The sequence below is a fragment of the Amborella trichopoda genome, chromosome 12, assembly GCF_054954075.1.
Source record: "Amborella trichopoda isolate Santa Cruz 75 chromosome 12, AtrichopodaSantaCruz75HAP2 v2.0, whole genome shotgun sequence".
NCBI classification, from domain to species: domain Eukaryota; kingdom Viridiplantae; phylum Streptophyta; class Magnoliopsida; order Amborellales; family Amborellaceae; genus Amborella; species Amborella trichopoda.
The window spans coordinates 6264462-6286689 of NC_142347.1; the positions used below are offsets into that span (position 1 = coordinate 6264462).

Below are 22228 nucleotides of genomic sequence, written 5' to 3' on the forward strand. Positions count from 1 at the left end.
AGACAAAGAGAGCATATATCACAGAAGATCTGGGAAGGAAATGTACAATTGTTTAAAATTATATTATTTGTTTATCATGTTGGTTAATCAATTTATTTATTTTCGTATTTGATATCACAAATTCCATTACAGGATTAGGAAAATCCCCTCAAGGTTGATGAGAAGGCCAATGCAGCTCCTCTATGGCCTTTAACAAATAATGATCAAAATCAATTTGGTCAGGAGATCAGGATTGTATCATCTGACCATAGTACCGATGACTCACCACGACTGTGGCATATTATCTAATATAATCGAGAGGTGGCTCGTAGAGACGAACATTGGGCACTTCAATGTAGACATTGGAGAGATAATACCTACTCTTGAAGATGTACGAAAAATTCTCCGATCAAAGATGACTGGTGTAGCTGTAGCTCTTAGGAGAGTGGGCAAGTATAAGGATTTTATAGGCCGCTTGCTAAGACGAGTGCCACTTGGTAGTAACCATTCTATTATCCGGCTGAGATGGTTAAGGAACACTTTTAAACAGTCGCTGTATAACCCTAACCGCATCACCATTTTACGACACAATGTGCCTACCTCTTATATCTAGTTGGCTACACATTCTTTGTGAATTCCACAGATGGTACCGTACCTACAATCTATTTACAACTTTTTGAGGATATGGATATAGATGATCAGTATGCATGGGGTGCAGCTGCTTTAGCCTTTTTGTTTCGAGGCTTGTCAAAAGTTGTTCGTCCTGGTCATCAACACTTAAGTGGATCAACCACTCTTTTGTTGGTAATGCTAGTATATTAATGTTTTTGATAGTTTTTTTAAAGTTTTATAGATATTTTTTGTTGTAATTCTAATTTCTTTTTATGCATACATTTCAGTGTTGGGCATAAGAACATTTCAAATTGTTGCGTCCAACTCCCAAAAAAATAAAGGCAGGGTAACCTAAATCCCTCAGGTGGGCCCCTTTTAGAGAATGGGATAACGCTCACAACTTCGGTCTCGTGGGGCGACAGGAGACCATAATACGCGGATAAATGATGTTAGTATAGAATAAGTATCATTGATTTTGTTTATTTATATTTTAATTAATTTTTTGTGCAGGGGGAAGAAGTCTGACAACTGGGCAGACCAACTTCGAAATGAAATAGATACATGGACGAAGATACATGGACATAGATACCTCGAGGTTATAATGATGAAGATAGAATGGTAAAAATATTTTTAAAACGTCCTTTTAAATATGCATCTCAATAATCTATTTTCATATAACTTGATGTAGCCTAGGGACATCAGTCAAGCAGCTCGACTTGTACATGAAGGTTACAATTCAAGAAATTGGGACGTAATTGGGGAAGCATTACATTTGCTCAAAATTTACAGCCCAAAAGCTGCGCGGCGGAAGATGCATTTGAGGAATTGGAGTTGGATGATGATGGGGATGAGGATGTACCACCAGTATGGCTCCCTTCTCGACCAGAGGAGGGGCCAAGTAATACACAACCCAGTCTTATACTGGTTCAACCAAATGAGCTTAGATGGCAGTAACATCATCGCGTGATAAGACAGCAGGAGAGCAGCTCAAATACAAAATTACAGATTCAACAATGGGGTGAAAAGTTGCCAGTACGACAAAGGCGTTCATAGTATTTTATATTTTTTTGTTGTAAAGAGGCCAGTAGTGCCTATATTGTTTTTGTGATCTTTGTGATATTTTTATATTTTTGTAACATTTGTAACACTACTCTGCATCTTATATGCTTATTGGAATGAGAACCTTTGATAGCTTGGATGTGTTACAATTCCTTACAACCATTTGAGCTATGTGTTGTTTAATTTGAAAGATATTCAATTTTAAAACAGTATGTGTTGTTTAATTTTAAAAAGATATTCAATTTTAAGGTGTTGTGGCATGTTATGTGTGGCATGTTCAAATTAAAAAAGAAAACTTGAAAAATTAATTACTGTATTTTTTTATCATAAAGCTTAGTTTTATTTTTAAGGTAAAAAAATTGCCGTAATAATCTTTACGGTCTTTTATTTACCATAACGATAACTTAAAGCTTTACGTATCAAAAAGACCGTAATGCTTAGTTTTCCAAAAGTTTTTTAGAGCATTACGATCTTTCTTGTACCGTAAAGCTCTGTTTTATCTTTACAGTAATTTTTTTACCATAATAATATTTACGGTCTTTTTTTTAGCATAAAGATCACTTAAAGCTTTACGGTATCAAAAAGACTGTAATGCTCAATTTTCCATAAGCTTTTTAGAGCATTACAGTCTTTCTTTTATCATAAATCTCTGTTTTATCTTTACGGTAATTTTTTTACCGTAATAATCTTTACGGACTTGTTTTTACCATAAATATTAGTTAAAGCTTTACGACACCCAAAGGACCGTAATGCTCAAAAAGCTTCTGTCGAGTTTTAGCATTACGGTCTTTTGGATACCGCAGTGTTTTTACTCATCTTTACTGTAAACAAAAGACCGTAAAGATTATTACAGTAAAAAAATTACCGTGAAATTAATACTGAGCTTTATGGTAAAAATAAAACCGTAATTTGTTTTACACTTTTTTAAAAAAAAATTGAACAACCACATGCCACCCATAATTAACATTAAGTCTTCTTTTAAAAATTGAATAAGCTTGAACACATACTTTTAAAAAATTGAACAGACACTCATCAATCAAGAACTTTAGAGATTTCATTAATTGAACCAAAAAGTCATATCAGCAGGCACTGACCTCTTTACAAATTCAAAAACAAAATGGCATATCAAAAAAAGATCAACTAGCACTAATGGCCTCGTTACATCATTTCATATACTTGATTTACATGTCTTCCAGTTATGGCCCACAACCCCGCATTGGCTACACTTAAGAGGCCTAATATCTTTGTACTATGTTTGCCTGCATCATTTATTTGGCCAACCCGCCGTTCGCCTTGCAGCTGGCGGTATTATTGTTGTGTAGACAATATCTGATAACTCTAATGCATCATGCATTGGGTTGAAGGGAAGGGAAGAACTGTGAAATAAACACCGCAAAACTCTATAACATCTTCATGCATATGACCTATAGCGTTGATCACATGACTGTATGGCAACCTATTAACCTACCACACCCGATAACTGCATATATGTGTGGTCAGATTAACAACATCTTTCTTATCCGCATTGATTTCATACATACCATCATGTGCTCATATGATTGTATGAAGGAATCTGAAGTTATCCATCCTCTTGTCTATTACCTCTTGGGCTTTCGGTGTAAGCACGTCGCTCTAGTCTCAGAACATGACCATCTTCTTTGAAAAATTTCGCATGAACTTAACCCCTAGGTATTCAAAGAGTTTAATAAGGGGCTTCTCTCAAGCATTTAATATCCACCGGTTATATGATTCAGAGATGTTCGATGTAAGATGATTGTATCTATACCCCCGAAAATATGTGTTTGCTCAATACTTTGGATGCTTAACATGATCCAGACATAGGCCTCATCATTTCTACTCTTAATCTTTGTCATGTACTTATCAAAGTCTGATATAAACAATGCATGTGTAGCTTTCCAATAAAGCTTTGTGAGCACCAAATTTCTATAGGCATTTTTTAAGTTATCGACAAGGTGATTCATACAATAGCCTTGTTCACGACTTGAAAATACTTTTTCAATTGTGGCTTGTAACCCTTTCTGAAAATCTAAGATAATAGTCAATGCTGGCAAATCAGACCTCTCGTCAAACTGCTCATTGAAAAGCTCTATAAACCAAGTCCAACTCTCAACTTCATATGTTATAGGAAATATATTTTCATTCGCATCTACCCCAACTGCAGCCAATAATATCCTTTTGTATCTTCCCTTCAAAAATGTCTCATCTAGTCCCATCAGTGTCTTGCAACCATACATGAAACTATACAAACATGGACGATTACTTATAAATACACGCTCAAACCTATTACGAACATTTGTTTGAATAATCATTGCTGATTCAGATCTTATGAAGGTACTTGGTGAAATCCTTGTATGCCTTCACATGAGAACCTTCATTTATTTCTTGTGCAACTTCTGTGCCCCGCCATGCTTGTGGGTAAGATAACATGACACCATGATCATGTTGTATATCATTAACCATATCTCCAGGTGTCAGATTGCGCATATCATTCAAACGGTCTTTGATCTTGATTGCCACTCAATGGCTTCGGGCAAGCGACTGATGAACCCTACCTATTTTGTCGGCACATGAGTGCATGTTTTCAAACTTCTTCACCCTGAAGAAGTTTGTTGTATTAATCATCCAACAACGCACTTGCCATGAATATCCATCTACCGCACACTTCGCTCATACACGTCTCTCCTCGCTATTTATAAACTTTATATTGAAGTTTTGTGATATGGCATAATCAATAAGGTGATTATGGCAAGCCTGTACGTCATCAAAATCCTGATACTGTCGAAGTACAACTTCGGAACGGTTAATCCTGAGGGGGCTTTTTATCGGATCGATGTCATCTATATGCCGCTCGATTTCTGAATTATGCTCATCTTCTATGCTAGCAGCACCTTCACTCTGAACTAATTGCTCTGATCTGGAGCTGCTGTTGAAAAAAAAATTTGAAAAACAAGTGAGAATTATCCTAACACAAAACAAAATATTGATAAATAAAAAAATAATGAATTCTATTGCAAACTTCTTACATGGCCAATCTTGATGGACCATTATCGGGCACTGTTGGTGGTTGATATTCAATGGAGCCCAACACAATAGGTCTATTTGATACGTGCTCTGGTCGGGAACTACTATCAAAATAAAATTTGAAGAACAATTGAGAATTATCCTAACTCATAACAAAATATTGATAAATAAAAATAATAATGAATTTCATGGTAAACTTCTTACATAACCAATCTTGATGGACCATTATCGGTCACTGTTGGTGGTCGATATTCAATGGAGTCGGACTCAATAGGCCTGTTTGACACATACATAGCAATGGAGGAAGACCCTTCCATCATATTTGTAATATCGTCATCGTCATCAACACGTGTCATATTACTGTTACTTGATAATCTTGGGTCAATATACCTAATAGTCATAGTACTTGGGACATAATTTGATACTTTTGACAAGTGATCCTTTACTTGGTCAAATGATAGGATCACCCTAAGAAATATAACTTTTATATCCCAATTGTCAAATAAAATACGACCATTAATAGATTTCCTCTTGAAAAAACCACTAGGTGTAAAATGATTTTCACTCAGTTGTCACTCATTACTGTTGCTTACAAGCTTAATGAATGAGAGAGAGAGGAAGCTAAGGAAGATGAACAATGGATAAAAGAGACAGAGGAGGCTAAGGAATATGAGGAAAGAGGAGTTTATAATAAATAAATCATGAAAATAGGATTTTATGATAGAAATCGACTTAAAAAAGGGCGGGAGATAATTACGATAGTTCGAGTACCGTAATAAACATTCGAGATATTACGGTACTTAAAGTACCATATAAAATGCCCTAAGTATTACGATACTTAAAGTACCGTAAAAATGCCCTAAGTATTACGGTACTTAAAGTACCGTATAAAATAACTAAGTATTACGATACTTAAAGCACCGTATAAAATGCACTAACTACTACGGTACTTAAAGTACCGTAATGTTCTTCACAGTAATACAACTACCGTGAAGGTCATTTTGGTCCAAAAAAGCCAAAAATGAGGAAAAATAGTGTAGACAAGGTTTATGAAAGTTTGGAGTTTTTTTTTCAATTAAGCTAAAATTAAGGTATATTTGCGATGATTATCTTTTTTTACCGTTGATGGTAGATTGTTATTCAAAATTAGAATACATATCTCTATTATAAATATCCTTTGATATTTAAAACAAAAAATCATATCTCTACCCTTAAGACCTTATGATTCTGTCTTTTATCTATCTCTACTCTCTAAATCCATAAGCTCCAATATATTTGCTAGTTCTTTCTCATCCATGAATCTCTCTCTATGCAATCAAGCAGTAAAGGCATGGGGTATGATCTGTCACATTACTGATCCTCGGAGGTAAGCTTCATCCTAAGGGATTATAATATCACAATACTAAATTCACAATTGAGGGATTATAGCACACTATGTATTGGGATTTTCTATAATCCATAGTAGAAAGGTAAGAATGAATCACCGACAAAATTACACACAAATTTCATGATTAACATTCCATAATACATAGTAGAAAGGTATGGAACTGAGAATGAATCACCAACAAAATTACACACCAATTTCATGATTAACATATAGTAGATGCTACATGTAGTTACATATAGTGTTTCTAAACCCTGCAATAATCTCACTGCAAATATAGAATTATGGCATTTTAATTTTTCAGCGATTCAACATAATTTGCTTATAATATAATAAATATAAATGATATATAATAATATAATATTATTATATATAATATATTTAATATAATAAATATTATATATTAACAATATAAATATATAATATATAACATTATATAATATATTTTACATATTTATTAACGTATTTTTGTATTATATATAATATATAATATAATAATGTATTTAATATAATAAATATATCATTTATAATATAATAATATAAACATTATATATAATATATATTGAATATAATAAATATATATTATATTTATATTATATAGGAAAACGTTTATATAGAGCCTACCTCAAAAATCTTTCTAGAAGAGGTTATTTTGATGCCCAAATATCTTCAAATTGATCATCTCGATATCAAGATGCATGGATATGAGAAAAAAAATGGATTTCAAGTTTTGAAAATAGTATATTTTGTACGCATTTTTTGACCGTCAATTTTCGAGATATTCAAGTTTTCATCAATCTATTGATCTACACTATTTTTAAAGATTTAAATTTTATAAATAAAAATGAAAATATATTTTAAGGCTATTACAAAGATTTCCAATATTGAATCCACATTTCTCGACGCTATTTGAAGGTAGGCTCTAATTTGATTGTTTAGAGCCTAGGCCCTATACAAACCGCACCCTATTGTATATAATATAAATTATATTTAGTATATTTAGATATTTATATATTAATATATAAGATAATATTACTTTTTTGGAAGATTGCTTTCTGAATTTTTAGATGGAAATTGTGTGTCAAACGCGGAACTTTTGAAAACTTGGAAAGATTGGTCATTTCTTTGCTCTCTAAAGGTATACGCCAATAGTAATAATAATAATAATAATAATAATAAAATAAATTTTTCTATATTTTCTCATTGTTTACCCTAATATATTTAAAGAAAAAATTATGTAAATATCCATTTTAGTTTCCATTATTATCAAAATACCGAATACTTTCCGTTATTGCTGATGTTTTATTTTTTGGACTTTATAACAATTTTTTTAAAAAAAGACGAAACTACCTAATTTCGGTTTTTCAAGAACCGAAAATTTTAAATTTTCGGTTCTTGAATAACCAAAAAAAAATATATCTCTTGTGGGTCCTCTGTGTATTCTCTCTCTACCTCTCTCTCTACATTACATGGGTAAAAATGTTTTTTTTTTTAACTCTATCTCTCCCCTTCATCCAACGTCTTTTTTTGGGTAAGTTTCACCCAGCGTATCGAAAGAGGAATTTAACGTGGTCTGCATATTCCCATAGCTTGAAGAGCTTGAATTGACGAGAGATCTCTTTTTGAAGGTACGCATCATGGGTTGGGTCATCAGCTTTCCATTCTCCTGTGATGTAGGGGCTCAAACTAATTGTTCACCCTGATTTTATTGGATATCTATGACTTCAAAGAGGTAGAGAGAGAGAATACGCCGCAAGAGAGACAAAACGTCACAAGAGAGGTAGAGAGAGAATACGCCACAAGATTTCTCCGAATCTTCTAATCTCGTGAGAGTTTTCCTAAATTCAGGGGCTCGAACTAGTTGTTCCCCCTGATTTTATCGGATAACTATGACTTCAGAGAGGTAGAGAGAGAATATGCCACAAGCGAGAGAAAACATTTTTCGTTTCTTGAAGAACGGAAAATTTTAAATTTTTTGTTCTTGAAATTAAAATTTTTGGTTCTTCAAGAACCGGAAATTGGTCTAATTTTGGCTTTTGAAAAATCGAAAATGGGTAGTTTGGTCTTTTTTAAAAACAATTGTTATGAGGTCCAAAAAACGGACATATCAGTAATAACGGTATATATATATATAGGAATGGATGATGTCAGCCCACGAGCTGACCGCTACAGTGTTAACCAATGGTCTAGATTGAATTTGAGCCGATCTAACAATCACGACTTTTATTTCGTATTTCAACTTTCATTTTTTTCTACAAATCCTTAACACTTGAAAATTTAAGCGTACATTCTACTCATCAAGTCTCACCTAATAAAAATATACAAACAATAATTCATAACTATAAATTGATCAAAATATCCTTGACGTGTTTTGAGGGTATTTTGATCAATTTAAGTTTTTTGAATTATTTTTTAAATAGTTTTATTAGATTCTAATATATTTTAAGAATTAACACTCAAAATTTCAAGTGATTTAGATTTATATAAAAAAACATGAAAATTCAAATATAAAATAAGGTCGTGACCATTGGATTTGACCCATATTCAATCTAGGTCATTGGTTGACACTGTAGTTGTCAACCCGTAGGCTGACATGATCCTTTCTCTATATATATGGAAAACACTACAAAACGCCTATAGGTGAAGCTCTACAGTACTTCACCTACAGCTTTATCATCATTTAAAGTTTATCACACGGTCACAATTGTTCGATAGTGTCTTAATTTTAATATTTTTTAAAAAAATCATAATGATGAAATTTTGTATGTGTGTGTGCCTTAGTGAGATGCACATGAGTAAAATAAACAAATAATTTGAATGATAAAAGTTATGTAAAATACCCCTATGAAATTTCAGGGGTAATTTCATCATTTTATTTTATGTCTATTATTTTTTTAATATTTTATTTTGTTGAGACTTTGTCATATGTACATACACCTCAAATTTTAGATAAATATGATTAGTACAATAATTATAAAAATTTGAATTCTACCAAACAACATTAACCGTGTGATAAACTTTAGACTGTGATGAAGTACTGTAGAACTTCACCTATAGGCGTTTTATAGATGCTTTATATATATATATCTATGTGTGTGTGTATAAGAAAAGTCTTCCTAATGCCTATAGGCGAAAATGAACAGTGATTTTACCTACCCTCATCACCGTCCAAAGTTCATCGTATAGTCACAATTGTCTGGTAGTTTTTTATTTATCATTTTTTTCTACAAATTGGAATGACTTGAAATTTAATATGTGTATATATCTTAGTGAAACTCACCTAATAAAAATATATAAAAAAAAAATTTGCAAATAATATATTGACCAAAATACCCCTAAAACTTTTCGGGGGTATTTTGATCAATGTTTTCATGTAAAATATTTTTTTAATATTTTTCGTATATTCCTCTATATTTTATTAACACACTCTCCAAATTTCAAGTCATTCCAATTTGTAAAAAAAATGAAAAATAAAACACTATCGAACAATCGTGATCGTGCGATGAACTTTGGATTATGATGAGGGTAGGCGAAATTACTATTCATTTTTGCCTATAGGCGTTTTGTAGTATCTTCCATATCTCCATATATATATATATATATATATATATATATATATATATATATATATATATATATATCCAATGCAACGGTTGTATCATAGTATAATGCAACGACACTTCTAGAAAGTCATGTTTGTGGTATTTGCATGACCCCAATTTTTGCACACACACTCTCTTCATCTCAATAATCAATCCTCTCAAAAAAATAAAGTTCAATTTGAACCATAGATAAGGTCAAAATGACTCCCCTCCAAAAACAAATCTAGACCATTCATTTTTTGAATTTCAATATCTTACCTTTTATAGACTCGAAATCATTATTTTCTTTTTTAACATTGTTCATTTAATGATAATAAAGCCATCCAAAAAAACTTGAAAATAAAAAAATCCTTCTAAGGCGTAGATCTAAGCATCTCACCAAAACGAATAGCCCATGTTAATTGGGCTAAAAAAATACTTTCTAGGTTGTGTTTTCAATTTTTTATTTTTTGTTCTTAGAATGAAAAGAGTGTATATTTCAAAATTTGGATCAAACAAATTGCCATAAGATGGTTTTTTAAGGTTGTTGCATCATATTACTATACAACCGTCGCATGAAATCATTGCCCATATATATATATATATATATATCTAGGAAAAATATGGTATTAGCCCACTAACTCATATAAACATATGAGGCCAACGGCTTAAATTGAATCTGGGCCGATCTGACCATCACGGATGTCCGATAGTGCTTGAATTTTATTTTATTTTCTACATATCCAAATCACTTGAAATTTTATGTGTATTCTTCTTTTCAAGTCGCACCTAATAAAAATATATAAAAAAAAATCACAAAAAGATCAAAATACCCCTCAAAATATTCCGGGGGTCTTTTGGTCAATTTATTTTAGGTAAAATATTCTTTTGATATTTTTCGAAGATTCGCCTATTTTTTATGAACACACATTTAAAATTTAAAGTGATTTGGATTTGTAGACAAAAAACTAAAATTCAAACTCTACCAGATATCCGTGATCGTCAGATCGGCCCATATTCAATCTGGAACGTTGGGCTCATGTGTTCATATATATATATATATATATATATATATATATATATATATATATATATATATATATATATATATATATATAAGAAAGATTCTTATGCTTCCCCACAGCATAGAACATCTATCCTCCCCCTACCATCATCCAGCCGTCCAATTTTGATCAAGAGAGCCACTCACCGTTTGATCTTAGATCTGACATTTCAAAGTATTTTATTTTTAGATTTTTTTAGACAAATTGTATGAATATGAAATTTGGTATGTGCCATTTTCTCAATGAGACGCGCCTATTTTTTTTATGTTTTTTGCTAGTGTGAGTTTAATAAAAGAATGGGCGTCCAAAATTTGGTGTCAAAATAGTTTATAAAAAAATAAAATAATGTAGAGACGTGACATTGTGATTGGGACAATTTTAGCCGTCCATTCAGAATGGACGGTTGGATAAGGAAGAGGATAGAACTTCTATGCTGTAGGGGATGCATAGAAAGCTTGCCCTATATATATATATATATATATATATATATATATATGTAAAAAGTTTATATAGAACCGAGGCTCCAAACAATTAAATTAGAGCCCACCTCAAAGTTTTCACTAGAAGAGGTTGTTTTGATGCCTAAATATACTCTAATTGATCATCTCAATATCAACATGAATGGACATGAGAAAAAATAGATTTCAAGTTTTAGAAATAGTGCATCTTGTAAAGTATATTTCGACCGTCAATTTTCAAGATTTTCAAGTTTTCATAGATCTGCTCCATCTACACTGTTTTTTAAGCTTTAAATTTGGGAAAAGTTTATATAGAGCCAAGGCTCTAAACAATCAAATTTGAGCTTACCTCAAAAATTTCATTAGAAGAGGTTATTTTGATGTCCAAATATCTTCAAATCGATCATCTCGACATCAAAATGCATGGACATAAGAAAAAAATGGACTACAAGTTTTGGAAATAGTGTATTTTGTAACACATTTTTGGACCGTCAATTTTCAAGATTTTCATAGATATGTCGATTTACACTAATTTTGAAGCTTTAGACTTTATAATTAAATATGAAAAATATATTTTAGGGATATCACAAATATTTTCGATATTAAAACCACATTTCTCGATACTATTTGAAGGTAGGCTCTAATTTGATTGTTTAGAGCCTAGGCTATATACAAACTGCACCCTTTAAATTTTATAATTAAAGATGAAAATATATTTTAAGGCTCTCACAAAGAGCACGATATCTTAATATTGTTTCCATATCTCCACATTATTTCTATATCTTAATTAGAGAAAGAGGGAGAGAAAATATGAGTGCGTACAAGAGAGAGATCTCAACATTATGAGAGAATTTTAAGAGAGAGAGAGAGAGAGCATGCATAAGAGATAGAGAATTGTGATCTTAGGAGAGGTAAAAGATTTTTATGAAAGCTTTTGAAGAGTAGAGAAAGAGAGGATCTCTTAAATCCAAGGTTTTGTGATTAATCAAATTTTTATTTCATAAAATCTCTTATTATCTAATGGGTGATTTATGATTAATCTATTACAAATAATTGCATACGTGCAACGTACGTAATTCAACTAGTACACGTTAAGAGAAAGTAAGAAGAGATTTTTACTAAGCAATATGTGTTGAGCAACCATAACCATAAGCATTCAAACCTCACCTCTAATTCCCACTGCAAATATTCAAGCCTCGCCTCTAATTCCCAATTGCTGAATTTTTACTTGTTATCGAATAACTATTTATGCATTGTTGTAATGATATTTTTAGTTTAGAGAGAGTAGATTTTTCATTGGGTTACTCTTCCTCCAACTTTATGAGTTTCTTGGAAATTAGTTTTTGGAATATCAAGGGGAATATGTTTTCTAAGTGGTTGATGTTGAAATTTTTTATGGAGTTCTGTATTAAATCAATGTTTATAATAATATAACTTCAATAAGTTTATCGCAAAACAAAAATTCTTCATGAGGATAATGGAAGTTTCAAGAAAGATTAAAAAAATCGGAATAAAAAAAAGCAAAAAACTAAAACAATTTTTTAAGAGAATGATAAGGGACAGGCTGAAGTTCACCCACTAGCTCACAGCTATCTATGAGCCCAACAGTCCAGATTGAATCTTGGCCAATCTGACGATTAAGATATCATTTCATATTTTTATTTTATTTTATTTATATAAATATAAATTAGTTGAAATTTTAGGCGTCAATTCTTCTCATCAAGACGCACCTAATAAAAATATTAAAAAATGATAACTCACAAAAATTAGATTGACCAAAATACCCCTAAAAAGTTTCAGATGTGTTTTGGTCCATTAAGTTTTTGAGAATTTTTTTTTGATATTTTTATTAGATTATCTTATTTTTAAAGAATACACACACAAAATTTTAAGTGATTTGGATTTATAAAAAAAAAAATTAAAATTAAAATACAAATTGAAGTCATGATCATCAGATCTGTCCATATTCAATGTAAGCTGTTGGGCTATATGTAGCTGTGAGCCAGGAGGGTAACCTCAATCTTTCTCGAATGATAAAATAAGCAATCATACAGCTTCATAAAAAACTGCTATTTTTTTTAGTTCTTTAAAAAACTCAAAATTTATAAAGAATTTTATAATACTAAAATTTTTATTTAAACGTTGTATTTTAATGAGACTTGCGTTAATAGCATAATCAATCAAGCCCGATTGTTAAGCCATGAGATCCCAAGACCATAATTAAGGTGGCCAATGGTCCAGGGCGAGCCATGGGCTCTCAGTCCATAATCAGGCCATTTTCAGGCCGGGCCTCAGGTCAGGCAGGGGCAGATATTTTAAATTTTGGGTCCTGTCGGGCAATAAACTGAACGGCCCGAAGCCAGCCTCAAAGTCTGAAACCCATTTCTATCTCTCCAGCCCCAAAGCCCCTCCTTGCCCATCTCTCTCTCTCTCTCTCTCTCTCTCTCTCTAGGGCCGAAAAGCTTGAAAGCGCTGCCGTACGTCTCTCTCCCACAAAAGCTCCTCCCTTGCTCCTCTCTCTCTCTCTCTCTCTCCGAGAGAGGGACAATCCCTTATTATTATTATTATTATGATTATTATTATTATTATTAGTTTATACTTTTGTAATTGCTCGAGCTCAAGCCTACATTGGATTGAAATCCGGTCGGTAGAGCCAGACCTAGGAGGTTTATACCAAATATTTTGGGCCAGGTGGTTGGTTTAAGCCCGAAAGCATATTTTCAAGCTGGGCCTCTGGTCAAGCCCAAACCACAGTGTTGCAGCCCAAACGCCCTAACTACAGACTCAAGTGACCCAACTCACTCTGTTTCTTTTTCGGGTCGTTACGTGGGAGGAGCCCGATTTGGCACATAGTGTTGCAAAGCTGCAAACATCAACAATTAATCACGCTTGATTCCTTCATACAATTGCATTGTAAGGTGTGATTAGATGCAAGTTCATCTGCAGGTCTGTGATTTTATCACAAACTAAATTTTATCACAAAACTAAGTAGAAAATTGCATAGGGATCAGGAATCCAACTCAATATTATATTGCCACAATGTCATATCAAAGCAGTTTACCACAATAAGCATGTGCAAGACACATCAAATCACAAGAAAACTTTCAAAAATAAGATGCCATTGTTATACAAGGAATAAACCCCAAGAGATTTGGGGGGAATCTTCAACTCAACTGTCAAACCTGTCCAAAAATTATACAGTAGTTAACAGCAGGATCTTTCCTTCATAATCAAACATGATTCAAGGAAAGTCCACAAGTAAAATTTATAGAAACTAACTAGTGGATATCGAACTCCATACATACGCACACAAACATGTGAGAGAGAGAGAGAGAGAGAGAGAGAGGGAGGAGGATGGTTAAAGCACAAATGCACTAGATCCCATTTGAACTCCAAAGTTAAGCAGGTGCCCTTGTACTGCACCAAAACTGAGAGAGAAAGAGAGAGAGTGGGTTTGTGGATAGAAGCTAGACCGGTATGACATCTGCTTTGGAGTTGTCCTCGCATCTCAAAACAATCCCATCAAGACTTGCGGGGAAGAGGCATTTGGCCCATTGGCAACCGGTGGAGAAAGGCTCTGAAGGAGGGACAATCATGAGTACATTCTCATTTCGTTGGACCACTCCCATTACACTCACTGTGCTCCCTTCTTTTATGTACCTGGAAAATATACATGAACAGGAAAAATGAAAATCACCATCACAACAGCAACGAGATAAGAGAGTAGTGATCCTGTAATCTTAATTCTTAACAAGTTTTAACACCAATTGAGCTTATCAAACAATAAGAAGCCTTTTGTAAGTTAAACTGGTGTATAATCCCTAGGCATAGCGAATTATTAGATGGAAAAAACATTGACTGCAGCACTCAAATAATGGCTGGGGAAAGTTGGATCAACCGTGATTTGGTATGTGCCTTTCCGTGAATCACTAGTGAGTGCCATTCCAAACGCCAATTTGGAAAATATAGATGAATTATGTATTTTAAAATGGGAAGGTATCAATTAAAGGGTTGAGACCCCCCAAAAAATCACTAAAGAGGTCAAAAGATCACAAATTAACCCCGTTCCGTGTTAAGAAGCCTGAACAATTAGGGGCACTTTGAACATTTTACCCCCAAAGAGGCCTTAACAAAATGACAGAAGTTCCCCTGCTTGTTCAGAATTAGAAATAAATAATAGCTTATTCGGTATTTGAATAAGGAACAATAAGGGGTATTTGCGTTATTTGACATAACTCTATGTCAAATAACACAAGTACCCTTTATTATTTCTCTTTCAAATACCGAACATGTCAAATGCCATAAATACCCCTTATCGTTCCTTATTTCAAATACCGAACAAACCGCTCGTTATATCAATAAAGAACAAGTAAGGTATTTCCGTCGATCCGTTAAGGCCTCTTTGGGGGTAAAATTATCAAAGTGCCCCTAATTGGTTAGGCTTCCCAACAACGATAGGGGCTAGGAACTTTTTAAATTTTCTTTGTTTTGAGGACGTACTTAATTAAAATAGAAAATTTAAAAGCAAACCCTCAAATATAATTTATGATCTTTTGCCCTTTTAGAGATTTTGTGAAGGGATTCAATCCGTTATAATTGATATTTTCCCTATTGAAATTAGCATGATACTCTTGTCTGTTGAAGATGTCTTGGTTGTTAGCTTCACATTGTTACTGTACTCAACTATATATACAAAAATTTGATTTGAGAAGACACTGGTGAGCCCCTCACCTTTCAGATAGAAATGTGGCGACACACATAGATGTGTGGATGTGACCTTTGGAAGTGGAATATTGCCCTTAAAGTACTTGAAGCCGATATGCTATGCATGTTTTGCCTACTAATGCTATCAGACACTATTTATATTGCCATAGAACAGGTGCCATATGAAAGGAAAATTTATTTTACTTTGGTTCTATCTGCAAAGTATGATTCCTGAATGGCAAACCATAACTTGAGCTAGATTGGGATTGGACTAGTTCACTATATGCCACATGGTCACAGGATTAATATGGAAGCTTTTCCATGGAATGGTTAAACAAGCTAAAAGAATAGATGCATAATCTCTTGGATCCTCTATAGTTTGCAGGAATGTATCATGTTTTGGTCATCCTCAAGACTCTAAGAATAGAGTAATATTGGTAGTCCTTTAACTTTACTCAATTTACTGGATGATTCTATGGTTCAATTTTACAACCAAGGGTATTCTGAGAATTGTTTATAAAGAGTATTTTCATTCGTTAGTTTTTTAGATTTCAGTCTTGACTGTTTGAGATTGGAGTTGATTAAAATTTGATGCAAATCACCATCAGGGAGGAATTGAAAACTAACCAACTTGTAGAATACCACATCAAGTGCCCTGTGAACCGGTATCAGGATCACACAAAACCAATAAATTGAAAATAAGGTCGTGGTAACTTATATCCACAGTCAACTTCAAAGGGAACATAACTAAGCAATAAACAAGAAAATGTCAAATTGCAAAATAACCTCCTCCTGCTAAAAATAAGCTGCATCAGCCAATTGAATCATGCCACAAATTATATATATAAACAAAAAACAAAACAGAAAACCAAAGTAGTAGTAGATTTACCCTTCTGTCATCCGCATGATGCGATCATCGCTAGAAAGGTTTCTCTGCCCCAGCCATCGCATGAATTCAGGAGATAATTCCCTGTTGTTCTGATTGATGTCAGCCACAATAGTTTCATCCACATACGGAGTGACTCTTGCTCCATAGCCAGCTTTGACCAATGCTCGTAAACCAGACTGAAAATCTGAGATGTAAAAGTCGACCACATGTCTCTGCAATAAAACAAAATTATTGAAGGTGGAATAAAATAAATAAGAACCATGTATCTTCCAAATTAAAAACAAAGGATTCACACATAAGCAAGGATCCAAGTAGTAGTTGCAAATGATTTTCTGTGCAAATAGCCTTCCGTTTATTCTCAATCAATATGCCATTCAATAACATTTCGACAAGATCTCAAACATATTTTAATGAAAATGAGCAAATTATTTAATATATAATTAAGAACAGCATATGAAACCAATGGCTTGTAAATGAAACAAGAAAATTCTACATAAGTTTTCATAGTCACATAATTGACAACAACTACTTTGGTAATGTGGCATTCTTCATTACGTAATGATGCCTCTGCAATAAACAACAAAGTAAACACTACTAGCAATACAAGTATTTAATATTTATGTTATAAACCTAATAATTTTCATGGTTATTTAGAGGTCATTTTCAGTTTTCTGAAGTGGGAGTCACATTGCGAAAGATTTTTATAAGGGTACATTCATTGGCATAAGCAAATAGCATATCTGAGACTTTGAACCCAATACTTTCCAACTAATACAAGTTACAGACTAGGCAACATCAGTTTTTCTACCTTATCAGAATAATGGCTAGGAAAAGACCTTCTAATGTTCTTAAAAGTTCTCCAGATGAATCTAAGTTTGAGACCTGGCTAACTGGTATGCCAAAAATATGATGCACAGTTTATTGAAATTGACAGTTCCGGCACCTTGTAGTATCCATGTAGGGTGGTTGTTTCAAACATAAGAAATAGCATGAAACCAATATATCCATGAAACCAATATATCCATAAACAATATAACAAAGCTCATCAGATAATAATATTGACTATGCAGTTACTTTGGCAGCAAGACTCTATCCATATGAAAGATGGAGAATTTGACAAGTAATTGGGCAGCTGGAACGCAAGGAATGTCATGATCATCTCATGGAACATCAGTACTGTTGAATATTTCTCTAACACAGAAATATAAAAGTGAAAGAAATTTGATCAGCTAAAGAATATGTGTTATGCGGTGGTTATAATGCAGATGGACATGCAAACTCAAATCCAGTTATTATCAATTGGATTAAAAGTGCATCAATTTTGAACAAGGAGAAAAGAGTACAAATGAAAAAAATTGACATAATGGTGTGCAGGAATGTTATTGTTGATTGCAGCAGTTTAGTATAATTGTATAAAAATAGCTTATGGACCCTACGATATTAGAATCATTAATTATAAAAAATATACTTCTCCGATATGTGATGTAGCTATGGCCTGGACTTCTGTATCCTGTTCATCACTAGGACATAATCCATAGCGATAGCTGATTTTATGTTTCCTATTGCTCTGCACAGTTTCTTCCACTAAAGCTTAGGATATTTCTTCTCAAAAACAGGGATCACTCCTTTCGTTGCCCCTCTTTTGTGAAGAAACTGGGAGAACTCTTTATTCTTGCATTTGGTTAGCCTCTGATGTACGGAATCTACACCCAATAGGCCTCAAGATATCATGTCAGACTTTTAGATAATAGCTCCAGACATTCATGGATATATGGAAGAAGTATAATGGATATGATGTAAGAAGTAAAGATCTAAAGAACGTCTAAGCCCACATAATGAACCAATTAAAAGTACCCAGATCTGATTCAATGGAAGAATGTCAATTTTTTTATGATATTGTATTGTATATCATTAGCTACCCTTTTTTCTGTTTTTTGGTTAAACAAAAAAGAATTAAAGTGGTAAGAAGTACAAGGGAACAAAAAGCAAAGAAAAGGCACAACATGGACATATAAACTGTACTTTTTTTTTTGAAATTGATGGCCATATAACCTGTCTTGCAACAAAAGAGAATCCTGAGAACACCTTGATTAGCAAGGCTACAATACTCGTTAGCAAAATATTCTCCCCAAAAATCATAGCAACCCTCCATGGAACAGGTCTCAATGATTGATGGCCATCTTGCAACAAAAGAGAATCCTAAGAACACTTCGATTAGCAAGCCTACAATACGCATTGGCAAAATGTTCTCCCCAAAAATCATACCAACCCTCCATGTTATGGGTCTCTATGATTCTTAATTATCATGTTTACCCCACAAGAGTGACACGCGGAATAGAAAACACACATGTAGTAGAAAGTAATAGATGATTATTGTCATTGTTATGTTTCTTCCCTCTTCAGGTGAAAGCTAGTCCCAATTTGTTGATCATTTTTCATCTGTTCAAAGTTTAGCAGATTTATTTTTTCCTCTTTCGAGAAAGTCCACCAGATTTCTCCTTGGATATGCCTGGTCAGCTGTATTTATTGCATTTGTTATTTATTGTCTCCCATGATGGAGAAAGAAGACCAGAAAAGGACCAAAAAGTTTCTAGAAAGGACAAATTTGATAAATATTCACTATAATTTAGACTTAATTAAACAGTCCCAAAACATCTTCTGTTTGAAGCATTATTTCCTGGTACAATTGGAAAAATCCTAAACTAATGGTCCAAGTTTAAATGAATTGAAAGTAGATATAGAAATTAAACAGTGCAAATGGTTGGCTTATCTCATTAGCGTCTCCTTCAACTTCCTCAGTGCATGCAGATCATGTGTTCTTGACACCTTTGTTATTACAATAAAATCAGGAAATGAAAATGAATTTGATCCATGTGTGAGTCATGGCTTTTATACGAGTAGCAATATTTGAATGATAAAAGTGCAGCTGGGGCAAATTACATAGTTACAATACAGCACTAAAAAGCCCTAACGTATAGCATGCATACAATGACATAACAACATATCTATGACCAAAATATGCCCTATGTTAGGATCCCAATCCCACCAAGGTGAGCTGTCAAATATAGATGATTAGGTAGTACTCTGGAATTATAAAGCCAATGTTGATGAAGGATACATTCCCTAGAAGCTTTCAATCAAAGGAAGGAGACTGTTTATGACACCAGAGATCTTCCACCTCTCTAAGCGAATATCTCCCATTTTCAAGTAGATTCAACATTTCCTTTAAGGGAATCCAGCTGCTGGGACGCTGGGGTCTTTTCTTTCATCTCATGGCAGAACACTTCATCAGCAACCAAATAGAACTAAACTTGTGGAAGTCAGTGGGATGAGATACCAAGAAATTTAACGCCTTTTAGGCCAGGTGGCAGATGTCAAAAAAATGATAATGGAGAAATGCTACAATGACAGGGTTATAGGTAAATTAATTAAGCCTGACCACAGATTATTAATTAAGCCCGACTAAAGATAAATTTACTTTTAATGAGGGAAGTACCCAAGATGAAATACATCATATTACAGAAAGAGATCCACTAAAGGGAAAATGTAGGAAACATGAAATGATTGTATAGTGAATATGAAATATACAAATCCAATATAAGTAAAATAATGGATCCCTAGATGATAACAAAAATATAATTTATTCGCTAGATCATAGGAAAATAGTAAGCAGAACTTAAGTACACAATGTTGAATGATATATCCCAAATTGGCTTAGTCGGAATTTGTTATAGGAGTCCCACATAACACAAGGTGTTTGAACCCAACAACAGTACTGCAACTATATTTGGAGGATAAAGTTAAGAGGATCTCAACGCTTGGGCAATGATATGGAGAAAGTTGAATTTTAAAACATATATGAATAGGTCAAGAGCCTACAAACTTATTTTCTCTAAGTAAACTTCAATAATTGTAAGAAATTTTGTAATTTGTATTGAAAGTGTCAGACTAGCTTTTAGAGCTCTTATTACAGCATTATCCTTCTCACAGCTCTACTTCTCTAAATGTCATCATGGGGACAGCACATTTTCAGATGTAAATTACTAAACTCAGGGACTTACTCCAAGAAAATCAAGACACCTGAATATACATATCTAAACCCACTGATTGATAAAACTTGCCAAATTCACCACAGTTGCAACATTAATACCCAGTCTATTTAAGAGTTTGTGAAGATGGTTTTGTAGAGGGAATGGAGGTAAGTAACCTAATAATTATGCATAGAATTTTAAACGCTATTTATCTTCACCTTTCAATTATGTTATTTTACATGGAAGAAACATATCAGAAAGAAGAATTACATACACACCCGTTATATGTGATCAATGGCATTGCAATTGATTTATATACTTATTAAGCCGAGTATAACATCATTTTAAGCATGGCAAATAATCACTACTGAATCTCCCCCAGATGCAAAGCATCTCTGGCTCTTAAATGAAGCCATGAACTTGTAGTTACACAAGTGACACATACTCTTTGTGCATACATGTTTCTTTAATAAGTTTATGAAGATGTATGAATTACGGGAGTGCAATGCTGAAGCAAAGAAAACAATCACTAATATTGATTTTCTGCAAACAAAGAACTTTTGGACCATATGAGAAGCCAAGAACTTATGCAGAGACAAAAATCAATAATTGATATCCATATACCAGTAACAAAAAGTACAGAAGAGAAGAGCATGAACTCTTATGCAGAAGGGCATATGATGAATTAAGTACCAACAGCAATACGTTTCTGTTTATATAGAGTTTTCATTTCAGCCTTCTATTACAACAAAGCACAGAGGAGGCCGATCCTTTCTTGAATCTCAAATCTGAACCAGACATGCTTAGTGCATTACAAGTGTTCTATAGTATGGAAGCAGTCCATGCAATAATCAAACCAAACTTCATACTCTTAGAGGGAATGAAGAAGAAAAAACTTCATATTATCATTCCATTTATTGCTAATTTGCTAAACATGATTAGTGGAATAGTAATTATAGGACTTAAAGCCACCAAATGATGACATGGAACAACAAGATGGCTCAAAAAAATTTAATCACAAAGAAAAGGAATCAGTTTGTGTCAATGAACAATCAAAATAGTATAGGCAAATTTACTAACCTCCAAAGACCTGAGTCCCCATGTAAAGCGGCGGTGCGTAGGATTGGCAGGCTTTGAGTCCCATCCCCTGTACTCATACAAGCTAGTAGATGTGTAGACACATCTAGGGACTTTTTGAAAGGAGGACTCAAGGGGAAAATTACCACAAGTAACAACCTGAGTTAAACAAAAAATCCACAAAAAAGTAACAAGATTAATAAGAGAAGTCATGACCATGACAAGTGTGTGATGATAATGTTTCAGGAAAACATCAATTCAGGTTACAGTGACAAGGCACATGAGTTAGAAGCCTACAATTATGGATTTCTCTGTTGATAGTATAAGTTAATATCTGAGAAACAGCAT

The 22228-nt window shown here is 33.3% G+C and overlaps 2 protein-coding genes across 2 annotated transcripts; both read right to left on the reverse strand.

Moving 5' to 3' along the window:
- Positions 1-3377: 3377 nt before the first annotated feature.
- LOC105420604 (uncharacterized) lies at positions 3378-4155 on the reverse strand. The gene is made up of 2 exons (XM_011624869.1): positions 4007-4155; positions 3378-3909 (listed from the first exon to the last, which is right to left on the reverse strand). Exons 1-2 carry the CDS (start codon positions 4153-4155, stop codon positions 3378-3380), a joined length of 681 nt encoding a protein of 226 aa, XP_011623171.1.
- A 10027-nt stretch (positions 4156-14182) lies between these two features.
- On the reverse strand, positions 14183-22108 carry LOC18433645 (protein SHOU4). The gene is made up of 4 exons (XM_088852742.1): positions 21884-22108; positions 16773-16984; positions 14653-14839; positions 14183-14361 (listed from the first exon to the last, which is right to left on the reverse strand). Exons 1-4 carry the CDS (start codon positions 22097-22099, stop codon positions 14356-14358), a joined length of 621 nt encoding a protein of 206 aa, XP_088708868.1. The 5' UTR covers positions 22100-22108; the 3' UTR covers positions 14183-14355.
- Positions 22109-22228: the final 120 nt, after the last annotated feature.